At 42.5% G+C, this 14,024-nt stretch overlaps 1 protein-coding gene across 2 annotated transcripts; it reads right to left on the bottom strand.

Annotated features, from left to right (window-relative positions):
• Nucleotides 1-204: 204 nt before the first annotated feature.
• Nucleotides 205-9,084, bottom strand: utp25 (UTP25 small subunit processor component). 2 transcript variants are annotated; one of them, XM_047345469.1, is made up of 12 exons: nt 8,927-9,084; nt 7,890-7,929; nt 7,210-7,381; nt 6,914-7,123; nt 6,736-6,824; nt 4,328-4,738; nt 3,189-3,405; nt 2,903-3,105; nt 2,338-2,520; nt 1,225-1,334; nt 891-1,136; nt 205-788 (listed from the first exon to the last, which is right to left on the bottom strand). In XM_047345469.1, exons 1-12 carry the CDS (start codon nt 9,025-9,027, stop codon nt 536-538), a joined length of 2,235 nt encoding a protein of 744 aa, XP_047201425.1. In that variant the 5' UTR covers nt 9,028-9,084; the 3' UTR covers nt 205-535. The 2 variants fall into 2 exon arrangements, with proteins under 2 accessions (XP_047201425.1, XP_047201424.1); XM_047345468.1 differs by having other exon boundaries at nt 6,914-7,126; nt 8,927-9,083.
• Nucleotides 9,085-14,024: the final 4,940 nt, after the last annotated feature.

Genomic DNA, 14,024 nt, shown 5'->3' with positions numbered 1-14,024 from the left:
TTAAGTAACTGAAATTAACTTCTCAATAATATTCTAATTTTGTGAATATGACTATTTGTATGGAAACCCTTAATTAAAATACAACTATAGAATGGTTCTCAATGTTTTAAATGTTATCTTTAAATGAGATACATCAGAATACAGTAATTACGCTTTATCTTTTAGAGGTCATGCTGTAGTTTCCCATTGTTTTTAGGACTTCAGTCACACTCAATAACCTTTATTGGGAATTACACAATTTTTTTGGTACAAACAGGCTTCCATACTTTTGATGCATCCAAGTCATAAAACTACTTAATCAGCACTTATATTGTTAAATCAAAGCACTCTAACCAAGAAAGAGATGAGGAAATATTTCCCTGGTAATCGACACATCTTAACAGCTATGATGATTTTGTTTTTGTTAAATTTATTTTTGGTCCCTTCACAAATGCTTCAACAAATTTAATAAACCAATAAATATTTGTTACTGGAAGTGAACGAATGACAATGTATTATCCATTTTAATAAGCACAATTACTGGACTGGTATCGGTTCAGGCTTTGTCCTCTGATCCAGTGATAAAAAGGTGAACGTTTTTGTTGGACTGCAGCATCTGTCCAGCTCGCTGGGCTCCGGTGATGGCAGCCAGCTTGTGGGCATCATAGCGGGAGTAGAGGGCAGTGCAGGTCCAGCTGGCCTCCTCCCCCTGACCTCCTGCTGCCAGCATGTTGCACACTTCGTTGTAAAAGTGCGGGAAGGTGGGGAGTCCATAAAATATCAGGTTCTTGATCCCTTTGATAGTGTACCTGAATAACATAAATATGACATGAGTAGATCTTTCCATGAAGAAAAGACAAAACCTTCACGTAATTTGTTGGATGGTAAAAAAAAAAGAAAAGATTACTGACCTCTTGTAGAAGTGGAAGCGCTCCGTGAAGAGCAGGAACTGTTTCTCTCCTGTCTGAAAGAAATGCCTGGCTCGAGAGACCTCCGACTTGGTGGAATATTCGCAGACCGAGGTGAAGTTGATCTCCTCTTTCTTCATGTGGTTTCGCAGGCGGACGTAGTCAAAGTAGGATGGGATGTAAATCAGAATGTGGGACATGACCGAGTCCCTGTACTGAGGAAGCACTTTATCATTGAAGAACCGAAACCTACAAGCAGAATATGAAAATGGTGAGGTATAGCTCAAGCAAGGCAGTGTTCAGAACTTAAAAAAGATATTTTAGTTGAGACACATACCGAGCATCCTGATCCATGAAGCTGTCGGATGAAAAAATCTGGAACACATGAGGCAACTGAACCAACACCTGGCAGATGGAGCCTGTTTTTGGCACATTTTTTATTGTAACCTGTGGAATTGAGCACACATCTGGAAATATCAGACTCATCCCTTGACATACCTGTGGTCAAATATGCAAATACATGTAAAACAAACTCCTGCAGGAGTGATTTTTCAGCCTCCATGATGAAAAAAACAAAAGAGTGGGAGAGAGGATCCCACTGCAGCAACAAATACTGGTGATCTAAGCCATAACCTGTGATCATTTTATGACGTTTAGACTGTGAAACTGTTATATTCACTGGATTACAGAAAGTTTGCAAGATTCACAGATATTTAATAAATAAAGCCTGTTCAAGAGGAGCAAAAACCACACAGTACAGCAGCAACAGAGTCTTGGTTCTTAAGAATCTGTAAATGATCCATAGGGCTTGTAGTTCTTTTTATTGATATCACAGACAGCAAACCCTAAAATATTACTTTCACTGATTAATTTTACTCTCTCTTTCTCCACAGATGTTGTCTGCAAGCCAATGTTGATGATTTTAAATCTATTACAGTTAAAGTTATGAGCTGCAAGCTACCTTAAACTGATATTACTGAATTAAAATGCTGACAAAAATTCAATTGATCCAAAGATCTTAGCACACCTCCCTCCACAACACTGTTGTCTGATGTTCCAGTCTTTATTTTGACCCAGAAGATAAACTTGGCCTCTAAATACAAGCTCTCTTCACACTGCATCATTTTAAGTGTCCTACAATATTATCACCATTAATAAAAAAAGAAAACGTTCATAATAAATCTATTTAAAAATTGCTGTTTAATTTAATATCCGCTCATGTAAATGGATGCACCTGGAAGTCTTTTACATCATGAACAGTTTCCCAGCATACCCTCTAGGTGTAAATGGCAGTCATGAAGCTGCTGTGGCATCAAAAGGGAGTTAGGCACATTTTGATTCATGCACAGCATTTGCACATAAGGCCACTAATTCTTTTAGTGCAGTTTGGGACTTGAAGGTGGTTTAGTAGATTTTTGAAATACAGCAGCAAGTATTTCTAATGTCTGACCTGTCCTCTGTAGTTGGCACAGTGTTTAGTAAGGATGTTATTGATCTGTGGGTCCTGGACGGAGCTGAACACCAGTGTCTGTCTGTAGTGTCTGGCCCAGTTGTTCAGGTTCCACATCCGCACTCTGGAAAAGTCGACTCCGTGGGAGTCCAGTGGCTGCAGGTTCATGTGGTTCATCACATGCTGGTGGATGACGACAACACAGACAAACCTTAAACCTATGAACGCATCAGCTTTGTAGGTTACATATCTTTACATGCTCAGCTTTATATAAAACATGCAGAACCGTCCAGCTGAACAGAACAAATCAGGATAAATAAAATAATGTAAAGGAAGAAGAATAGTGAACTAGTTAGACGCATATTTTTAGTTTAGTTTTCTTTTTGAACTGTTGGTTCAGAAGAAAAATAAATACCGCTCATTAATCTTATTTTTAAAATAAAGTTTTGAAATATTGTAAACAGGTTTAACTGCTGTTCATGACAACATTTTAGTTAGTTAGATGAAGAATGGAAAACTTCAACAGCAGGGGTGCCACATCTTGTGTCAGGTAAAGTCTTTATACCAAGACGTGCTCCCAGTTCTGCATTAGGAAGACATCAGTCTGATCCAGCACCAGCAGCTCAATGGATGACAGGAAGTCGTAGTCCCTCTTGCTTTCTCCTTCGGCTCCCAGCACAGTTCGAAGGCCGAGCGGAGACGCCAGGATGATGTCTGATGAGTAGAAGGGGGCGTAGAGACGCATGTTGCCCCTCACTATGGACACACCTGGGAGGGAGAGCGGAGAAGCACCAAGATGTCAGTCAGAAAGCTTTGGAGGTTTGTATAAATTTTTTTTTTTTTAAACGTACCTATCCTGAAGTGATCGTCCACATTGCCTGAGAAGATGGCGTGATAATCATCAGGTCTACGCAGGTTGGTTGGTTTTTCATCATCTGCCTCTCCAAACTCCTCTTTAAACTTCTTCTTGTTGCTGACAACAATCTTCTTGCCTTTGGACTCCAACAGGCTGACTAGAGTGTGGACGACTTGCAGAGCACCCCCCCGGAACGGAACCAGAATCAGAACCTGGCAAACAGTGATCGCCAATCAATCAATCAATAAACTAATCAATGCTAACATGTACTGTAGGCTGTCCTGTTTATATGACACCTTTTAGAAAACATTCCTATTTAAATTAATTCTTTTTTTTTTTTTTACCTTGAACTACAGCTTGTTTGTCTAAAAATGTTTGTTGTCCTGTGACTGAATGCTTGTGTGACCTTACAGATGCATCCCTAAATCACAATGGATTTCTTCCATGTTTTAAATTTTCTTTCCTCAGAGAACAATGGAAACATATAAGAAAATATTACAAAAGATCTGCAAAGCATAACCTCTCAGGAACTGCCTACTTGAACCATCAGGAATCTAAGAGGTCTCTATTTATTTTCCTTAAAGATGCAAAATTTTGTTCACTATTTCTGTAAAACCCTGACCTGCCCATACAGAGTTTAGCAGATTATTATTTCTCTTTAATGTCTTTAATATAAGAGATATATAAAAACTGCATTAAACATGTTTGCTCCCCTTCAAGCTGTGATTGGTCACTAATTATGTATTAGTAGAAGCAGAGGCAACAAAGCTGTGAGAGAGCAATGACTATAAAACAAAGGTTTACTGGTAAAACTAAATTAAAACAATTGTGTAGATTGAATTTTTTTAAACTTTGAGCCGTCTTCACTCAGCAACAACTACCACCCTGAAGCATTTTGTTGGTATGGTTCATTTACTGCTCAGTCTGACTGGTCAGTCACCAGTGAAGCTGAAAAACAGTTGATTCTGATTAGCAGATGATTTCTCTGTGTATCTCTAAGCTTTCTTGGTTTATTAGGCCTAAAGGCATTATTTTATTTTAAACCTTATTCCTGGAAGGGTCCCTAATACGTTCATCAAAAAAACAAACCTAATGCAGCTGAAACTGACCTCAAACACATGTTCTGTTGTTTACCTTTGGCCTGGTCAGTCCCTGGTCTCTGGGTTCATCTTGCGGCTCAGCTCCAGCTTTAGCCTGGGTCTTTTGCTCTCTCAGCTGGGCGTTATGTGCCAGGACTCTGGAATTGGCCTTCAGGACGTGGTTGAGCACATGGAGGCAGTAGGCACTGCGCACATATGGGCCTTGCTTAAGAGGACACATATCTGGGTGATACAGGTCCTTGTAGGACCCCATGAGGGCCAGTAGCTCCAGCTGGAGAGGGCTGATCTCTTCAGCCTGTCCTTTAGGATTGAATGACTGGTTCAGACCTTTCCAGCTGCTCTCCAAAAGTTTATGAAAAATAGGGAGGTTTCTGTCTTTTTGGGGGCCAATGGGGTCAAACCTATCAAGAAGATTAGTGCTGAGAAGATTTCCCAATTTCGGTAACTAAAAAAAAAAAAAAAATAGAGAGAGAGCGACAGGAAGCACAGATGTTTTTAAACACAATGTAGAGTGGCTTAGTACAAAGCAAAGTGCCGGGCAAAAGTATTCCCACCCGTTAACATTTCTGCAGGAAATAATGCACCTCCCAGTCTATGGTTTGTTTGATATCTGCTTCCCCCAGTTGCTTACAGCACCTTCAAAAAAATATTTATACCCCCAAATCTTTTCCACATTTTGTCAAACTACAAGGTATTGAATAGGATTTTATGTGACAGACCTACACAAAGTAGTGCATAATGTAGTATGCATTTGTATCTAGCCTCTTCATTAAGATACCCCCTCAACCAATTGCCCTCATAAGTCACCCAAATAGTAAATGTAGTCAACCTGAATGCAAGAAAATCTCAGTATAAATCCAACTGTTCTGTGAAAGCCTCAGAGGTTTGTTGGAGAACATTAGTGAACAAACGGCATCATGAAGACCAAGGAAGTAGGTTAAAGTTGGGTTAGGTTATAAAACAAAATATCCGAAGCTTTAAACATTTCATAGAGCAGTGTTCAATACATCATTCAACAATAGATAAGAGTATTGACACAACTACAAACCTACCAAGACATGGTCATATACCTAAACAGACAAGAAGCTTTAGCCAGAGAAAGAGCAAAGGGGGTTGATGGTAACTCAGGAGGAGCTGCAGAGATCCATAGGTCAGGTTGAATCTTTCAAAAAATGTGGCCTTTGTGGAAGAATATGCTTGCCACAAGCTGCTCTGTTCAGTTGACACAAAAACTGAATTTTTGGCCTGCATGAAAAACACTCTCTGTGGTTGAAAATTAACACAGCACATCACCCTGAATACACCCTCCCTACTGTGAAACACAGCAGTGGCAACATCATGCTGCATGGATGCTGTTCTTCAGGAGGGCGAAGCAAGCTTATTTATACAGTGCTTTCATTCATTTATCATATTCTTTGATCATAAACAAAAAAGTTTTTAATGCTGATGTAAAGGAACCAGCAGTTTCTGCTCATCTCAAATTTTTCAGAGTCGGTTCCAGAGCTGATGAGCATAGTCACCAAACTAAATGCTGCCTCCTCTTGTTTAGTTCTGGTCCTGGGAACACAGTGAGCAGATCTCTGATTACCTAAAGGAGCTACAAGGGTCATAAGAACAGGAAAGTTGCCCAGTGTTGATGGGTGAGCAAAATACAGAGCAACTCTGGAAGTAAACAAGTTAGAGGCTGCAAAGCCCTTCAAGGTTCACTTTCCAGCAGGACAACAACCATAAACATACAGCCAGCGCTACAATGACATAATTTAGATCCACAGCTCTCAAACGGAGATACAAGTACCACTGAAACTACATGCCCTGCTTTTTGTGGTTCTCAGAAGGAAATTTGTTATCTGTTATGAACAGATTAAAACAAAGTAAGTTAAGAGTTGTAAGCTGAAATGTGACGTAAGGATAAAACAAAAAAACATCCCAACATCATGGAGTATGAGGACCTTTTGTTCAAATAACAACTAGTCAAAAAAGAAGTGAGCAGCTGAATTTTTGCTGTTTTTTTTCCCCAAGTTAGAAAGTGGAAATTCCAACTTTGTTTCATTTCAGGACAAATTAGAACAAAAAGCCAAAGTTTATGTTGTACTGCTGTTTTAAAATGCCTGTCGTCATGGTGCTATTTTGGAAAACTTAGCATTTACTTTTACTTATTATATAGAGGTTTATATCAAAGTGCATTCATGTATTAGAACGGTATAGTCAAAGTCCTGGATAGACCTGAAAAAGGTTTTGAAAACCATGTATCACTTTCCCTTCACAATTAAGCACTACTTTATGTTGATCTGTCATATAAAATTTCAATAAAATATATTACAGTTAATGGCTATACAAAAAGTTACAAAATGGGAAAAGGTTCAAGGGATTTTAACTTTTGCAAGGTCCTGTATCTATAAATCAAAGATGCTTTATTCTGCAACAAGGTGGTTTTGTTTATACCGTGATCTGAGTTTTGGATTTGTAGCCAGATGTAATTTTATTCACATCCTCTTCAGTGAGCTCAGTATCTAGATGGTCTAAAAACATGTCTGTAAACAAAAGTTACAAAAACAAAAATGTTAGATCTTATAAAGTTCAGTTTTTATTTATTTTCATTAAGTATTTCCTCTGTTCTCACCTTTACTAGTCTTGAGTTGTGCTGTGTTTCCATCCTGTTCTCCTTTTTCCATAAAGTTGGTCTCCAGACAGAACGCAGACTCATGCTCCTTGTCCACAAACTCTTTATCTCCTGCCACCTCCTTCTTTTCTTCAACTCCCTGCTCTTCATCTCCAGGCTCCTCTTCTTCATGTTCTCCTTCTCCTCCATCCTCAGATTCATCACTACCCTCTACTGTACATTAAAAACCTTCTTTTAGTCTAACAAAAACTGTTGCCAAACACGTTTTAAAATAAAAAACAAAACAGAAACCTCACCTTCACAGAGAAGCTCCTCCTCTTCCTCACTGTTTTCATCCTCTTGGCCCTTGGTGTCAGCTGTGGGTTCACCGAGGGTTGAAAGAAGCTTCTGATAGGCTGTTTGCTGCGCTGGTTCTTCCTCTTCTTCCTGGTTGTCAGGTTCTGAGTCGGATTGTTCTGGGCTTGACGGCTGCACCAAACAGAAAGAACCATTAAAACAAAACTATGAGGAGACCAAGATGGTTCTAAATTCTTGCAGTAAAACTAACTCTAAACAGAGCAACAAATGATGTTTCGTGAAGCACTGAGGAAGAACTTCATAACCTGCAGCAGCAAAGAAACTGGGAAGGATAAATTTATAAATAAAGTCCTGCGATGGACTGGCGACCTGTCCAGGGTGTACCCCGCCTCCTGCTCATAGACTGCTGGAGATAGGCACCAGCTTCCCCGCGACCCACTATGGAAGAAGCGGTAGAAAATGACTGACTGACTGGCATTGTACAGTCTAATCTTTCAACTAAACCATGTTGGATTTTTGATTTGGAAAACCCAAGGAATAAGCAGATGATTTGTGTTAAAAAAGCACTATTTAACAGTAATGAATAAGGTAGTTTGTTTGGTTGTGCTGAGCTGGTCCGGATGGATGGAGTTGCTCTTAAAGGGTTCTGTTACATGTTGTTCATCATGTGCACACTCACCAGCTCCACAATCTGGGTCCTTTCAGGTCTTTCATTCACACTGTGGAAAACACAACAAAAGTACATCAAGCTGTGTGTTAAAGACAGATCTAATGTTACCGATGAATAGACTGACAGGTGGATAGGTGGATGGATGGACAAACGGATTGAAGCACAGATGAAGATGTAATTGAAGTATGTTGAGTTGTGTTTTTAATTTACCTGAGGTGAGAGTCATAATAAGCCCCTGGGGGTTTTCTTATCTCAACAGCATATTTTGTCTGTTTCTTTTTGGATTCATTGTGGTGTGTTGGTGTTTTCATAGTGCAAATTACAAGAACAACAACATCACGAAGTGATGGATGAAAGTGAAACAACTAACAGATAAATGGATGATGGAGTAAGGGACGAACAGATTTACAGATGGATGAAGAAAACCTTTGGACAATAAGACATAAATACAAATATAGAGGTACATAGTAAGTAAAGCACAATGATCGCAATGGTATTTTACTTTTATTTGTATATAGAGAATATATGATCATTGCAGATGCTTTTTCCTCCCATTTTTCTGAGTAAAGATCGACAAATTATTCCCATTTAAATCTCAACTGCAGCTAACAGAAATAATTATATCTTTATATAACAATGAAGTCCCATTGAGATAGGAAATCTGTTTTAAAATGGATACCTGGCCACGATAGATTCTACACAAACCTAAACTATATAAAACAATTAAATAATAAACAATATTACATGGCTATTCAAACACAGTAACATCTCAGGAAAACACATTCGTCCTTCAATGTATTTTTGGGATACTCCGAATTCCCAAAACATAAACAGGCATATCTCATAAATTCCTATAAAACTAATTCAAACTAATTTAATGAATAATACGCCGCCGCGTTTATTACAGTATCAATGAACTGCCTGCGAGTTTAGCTTTAAGTTAGGTTAAAATACATTTATAAATGTAGTCTGAAGTGCATTTAACTGACAATGAAACGCAGCTCTTCGTTCAATAAAGAAAAGTTTTACTCTGTTATAACGCTTACACATCGTGAAATGGATGCTCCTCTCCAAACTCCTTCAAATGTTTCTTTTGTTTTTTGGACAAATTTGTGAAAAGCTGTTTTTTCTGCCTCCGCTTCCCCATTACTGGACCCGTTGTTATCACACGTGTGGAGTGCGCAGCTTCTTCTGTGTTTGTTGTGCTTTACTGAGCAACTTTACCACCACCCACAGGAAGAGAGGGGTACTGCAGGTTTCTCGTTCACTCCACTATTGGTGAACAGGACGATGTTTCATATGACATTTACAGATTGGCAGAGCTGCAATTAAACCATATTTAATATTTAACACACACTGATCAGGCATACAATTATGGCCACTGACAGGTTAAGTAAATTATGCTGATTAGACTATCTCATAATCATGGTACCTTGTTTTGTGTGGAAAATATTTAACAGCAACTGAAAATTTTTTATTCAAAGCTGATGTATTAGAAGCAGAAAAAAACTATATGATGCTTTGGTCAATTTTCTGCTCCGAAACCTTGACCTGTCCTCCATGTGGATGGTACGTCGACACCTACCTGTCATTGTTTTTAAGGCCGACTTGACCCACATGCAGAGAACCCTAACAAACAGAGAAGCGTTTTCTTTCAGAGATTTATTAACCCAGCACTAGGAAAGGAATGGAGGAAAGGAATTCAGGTGGGGTTCGATCCACCAGGGGGAGAGGTTGCGAGTTTGGAAGCCGTTTGGCTGTGCTGGGTCTGCTGGGGCTCTCAGGTGATCCAGGCGGGACCGTTGGAGGGTGGACAGGGTTCGCTTGGTCAGGCAGAAGGAATCGCCATGGCTGGCCGCCAGCTGGAAAATGATCCAGAGTCCAGATTATTATTTGAGGAGTTCTTCAGTGGTGTCTCAAGCAAGGAGCGTGGCTTGGTTGACCTAGGACGAGGGAAACAGGTGGTTAGTCAACATTTTCAAAGAGTCTTTCAAGATTTCAAGCATACAATTGGCCAGGCAGTTACTACAGCAGTGGGGAAAACACTTAGGCGTAGAAGTGCTGGCGAGCCACCCTCATATAGTCCTCCAGCTGATGAGGTAACGATGTGCACCTGTCACACCCTGAGTCCTCCAGCTCCAGCGGAGGACTCAGGGTGAGGAGAGGTTAGCAGCAGGCAAGGTGACAACCAGACTCTGATACCACCTCCCCCTCAACGGCTGCCACCCAGCGGCCCCGAGGGACCGGCCTGGGAAGCCCAGAAGTCCTGGATGAGCGTCGGGTCCAGAATGAACGACCTAGGCACCCAGGTGCGATCCTCCGGACCGTAACCCACCCAAGCAATGAGGTATTGCCACCCCCTACCTCGCCGACGGGAGGCCACGATCCGGCAAACCGAATAGGCATGGTGGCCCTGGAAATCCCAGGTGGGGGCTCGGCCGAAGGGCAGAGCGTGCTGGACTGGACAGGCTTTACTTGGGACACGTGAAAAACGGGGTGAATCCGGAAACTGGCGGGCAAACGAAGGCGAACAGAGGCAGGATTAACCAGAGACTCGATGGTGTACAGGCTGATGAACCAATTGATGAGACAATTTCCTGGACAGGAACTTGAGCGGGACATCCCCCGTGGATAGCCACACCTGCTGACCCGGGTGGTAAACTGGGGTGGGGACGCGCCGCCTGTCGGCGTAACACTTGTGCAGAGCTGCAGTCCGATGGAGAGCCTTGGAGGTTGTGTCCCAGATGCGCCTGCTTCTCCGGACGTGCTGTCGCACTGACGTCACTACGGTCTCCCTCTCATCAGATGGGAACAAGGGCGTGGGAATTGTATGAGTACTCGACCCAGTGCAGGTAGGTGCTCCACTCGGTGGGCCTGCAGGAAGTTACACAGCGGAGCGCAGCTACCAGTTCTTGGCTGAGCCTCTCCACTGTTAGGGGTTGACCACTTGGTCTGCGGGTGATAGCCAGACGTCAGCGAAACCTTGGCCCCCAGGGCTGCACAGAACTCTTTCCAGACCCGGGTGGTAAATTGGGGGCCCCGGTCAGACAGCACGTCCTGGGGAATCCCATGGAGCGGAACATGTGCCTGACCAGGAGCTTGGCAGTCTGGAAGGCTGAGGGTAATCTCCTGAGAGGGACAAGATGGCAGGCTTTAGAAAATCTGTCAACAATGGTCGTAATGGTGGTCATACCCTGAGAGGTTGGGAGGCCCATGACAAAGTCCACTGCAACGTGGCACCAAGGTCGATGAGGGATGCCGAGCGGTTGCAGGAGGCCCGCAGGAGGACGATTATAAGTCTTATTCCAAGCACAGACCGAGCAGGCGGAGACATACTCTTTAACATCTCTGTGCAGCGTGGGCCACCAGAAGCGCCTGGCAATTGTGGCGATGGTTCGACTGGCCCCCAGATGAATGGCGAACTTTGTGGAGCGGAACCAGGCAATAAGCCAGGATTGTACTGCGGTGGGGATGAATGTGCGATTCGGTGGTCCAGTTCCAGGGCCCGTGTCAGTGAGGAGAGCCCGCCGTACGCAGTCATCAGTCTCCCAGGTTACAGTCTCAACTGTGCAACAGGGTGGCAGGATGGGCGCAGCCAACTTCTCTGAATCATCAAAGGTAAATTGTCCTGACAAGGCATCAGGCTTGGTGTTATTGGTACCGGGTCTATAAGAAATCAACAGGTTAAAACGGGGAAAAAAAAAAAGTGACCTGCTTGACTGATGGGGGTTTAAACGTTTAGCAGACTGGATATATGACAGGTTTCTTATGGTCAGTCCAAACCAGCACAGGAAGCTCAGCGCCCTCCAGCCAGTGTCGGCACTCCTCCAAAGCGAGCTTGATGGCCAACAGCTCCCTGTCCCCGACATCATAGTTCATTTCCGCCGCCGATAGACGGCTGGAGAAAAAGGCACAGGGGTGGAGTTTCCCATCGAGGCTTTGGCGCTGGGAGAGCACCGCTCCAACACCAGTGTCCGAAGCATCCACCTCCAAGGTGAATTGCTTGACCGGGTCCGGGTGGATGAGTACTGCGGCATGGGTGAACTTGCTCTTTAAGTCGACGAAGGCAGCCTCGGCTTCCGGAGTCCAGGTGAAGGGGATCTTGATGGACGTCAGGGCCATCAGGGGGCTGGCCGTCCGACTGTAGTTTTGAATGAACCTTCTATAAAAGTTGGCGAAACCCAGGAATCGCTGTAATTGTTTCCGGGTGGTTGGGGTTGGCCAGTCCTCCACAGCCCTGACCATGTCTGGGTCAGTGCGAACCTGCCCACCCTCGAGGATAAAGCCCAAGAAACTGATGGATGGCTGATGAAATTCACACTTCTTGGCGTTCACGTAGAGCTGGTTCTCTAGGAGGCGCTACAGAAGCAGGCGGACATGGCAGCGGTGCTCAGCAGGAGTTCCGGCTGGCCTGAGTGTTCTGTCATCGTTTTTAAGGCCGACTTGACCCACATGCAGAGAACACTCACAAACAGAAATGCGTTTTCTTTCAGAGATTTATTAACTCAGCACTAGTAAAGTCAAAATCTTCAAAGAGTCTTTCAAGATTTCAAGCGTACAATTGGCCAGGCAGTTACAACCGCAGTGGGCAAAACACTCAGGCGTAGAAGTGCTGGCGAGCCACCCTCATATAGTCCTCCAGCTGATGAGGCAACGATGTGCACCTGTCACACCCTCGGTCCTCCAGCTCCAGTGGCCCCTTAGTGGTGAGGAGAGACCACCAGACTCTGACACTACCTAAGCATTGCTGCAGACCATGTAGGACTACACCATGGAAAAGATTTTTCCCGATGGCTGTGGCCTCTGTCAGAGGGTTAAGGGCCCCACCACTAAGCTAAAAAACTTCAGGAAGCGTTCAAGGGTCTACTGGAGTCCATGTTTTAACTGGTGAGGGCTTTTTTTGGTAGCAAAAAGGGAACTTACACAATATTACAATTATTATGGTGGTCATAATGTTATGCCCATTCTGTGTTTAGTCGTGTCCAGACGTTTTTGCAGCGATTCTATGCTGTGTTTGGTTGCTTCATTCTTATGTTCTATATATTTCCACACTGAAGAAAAATTTCATAACTTTGGAAAACAAGTCTGATTTGTGTGCAGAGTCAATATTTCCAGCGTTAATACTTTTTTGTATCTTCTATTATTCAGCCTGATATGCTTGATATCAACTAACGGACCAAATTCTGACTGATGATCACCTATTCTTGTCTTCTAATGCTTGGAGCTGTTCACAGCTGGTTGGCTTCTGTTTCTCCAACTGCCTTTTGAAATCTGACCATATTCACTCAGAGAAGTTTAGATCTAGGGAGTTTCCTGGTCCAAAATTGTGCAAAGATTTAAGCGAGTTTGGTATAATTTTGACTTTTGACATAGGTAATCACCCAACTGTTCCTGGACTATTGGAAGATGTTGCTCTTTGAAGGACCTTTTGATGCCACCAAAACTGTGTCAGAAGTAAATAACCCTGACTGATGATGACCTATTCTTGTCTCCCTAGTGGTTTAAGTGGATTGCAGTTTGTTTGCATCTGTTCCTTAAAGTGATTTCTGAAAACTGAGCACAGTTTCTCAACAGGGTTCAGATCTGAGGTTTAAATATATAATTTGTTCACCTATGAGCATCTCAGTAACTTCTGTGTTGTGAAACAGTGCTCCATTATGCTAGAAAATACAGAGATAATCTCCAAACAGTTCCTGAACTGATGGAAGAAGCTGCTTTTTGAGGACATTTTGATCTTGACTTTTTAGTCATTACATTTTTCTTAGGCAGAAATGGGAGGAAGTCCACTCCCTTGGATGAGAAGTGACACCATACATGGATTCTATCAGGATGCTTTTTTGGAGGCACCATTCATGGTAGCTCCCACTTGTTCTTCTCTGGACAAACAATCTTCCAGATCTAACCAAATGATCAGAAGAAGGATTCATCAGAGAAAATAAATTAACTCCAGTCCTCTGCTGTCCATGTTTGTACTTCTTGCAGATTTCTAGTGTGTTCTGTGCTTAATGTTTTTCTTCGACAGAAGCAGAGTGTTAATGTCTGGTATGATTTACTTTCTTGCTAGTGGCTATAGTAACTGCTGAGGTTATTTGTTATTTGAGTGTAAAAAATTAAGAACACTAATTTAAATTCAGGCAAGCATCC

Source organism: Girardinichthys multiradiatus, chromosome 19 (assembly GCF_021462225.1).
Source record: "Girardinichthys multiradiatus isolate DD_20200921_A chromosome 19, DD_fGirMul_XY1, whole genome shotgun sequence".
NCBI classification, from domain to species: Eukaryota; Metazoa; Chordata; class Actinopteri; order Cyprinodontiformes; family Goodeidae; genus Girardinichthys; species Girardinichthys multiradiatus.
The sequence above is the reverse complement of the archived record's forward strand: the minus strand, read 5'-3'. Positions and strand labels throughout refer to the sequence as shown.

Coding starts and splice junctions, on each gene's coding strand:
- utp25 (XM_047345468.1), bottom strand. CDS start 9,027: ATGGGGAAGCGGAGGCAGAAAAAACAGCTTTTCACAAATTTGTCCAAA. Junction 6,825..6,913: donor ACAACTCAAGACTAGTAAAG/GTGAGAACAGAG, acceptor TTTTGTTTACAG/ACATGTTTTTAGACCATCTA. Junction 2,521..2,902: donor AGAACTGGGAGCACGTCTTG/GTATAAAGACTT, acceptor GTCATCCACCAG/CATGTGATGAACCACATGAA.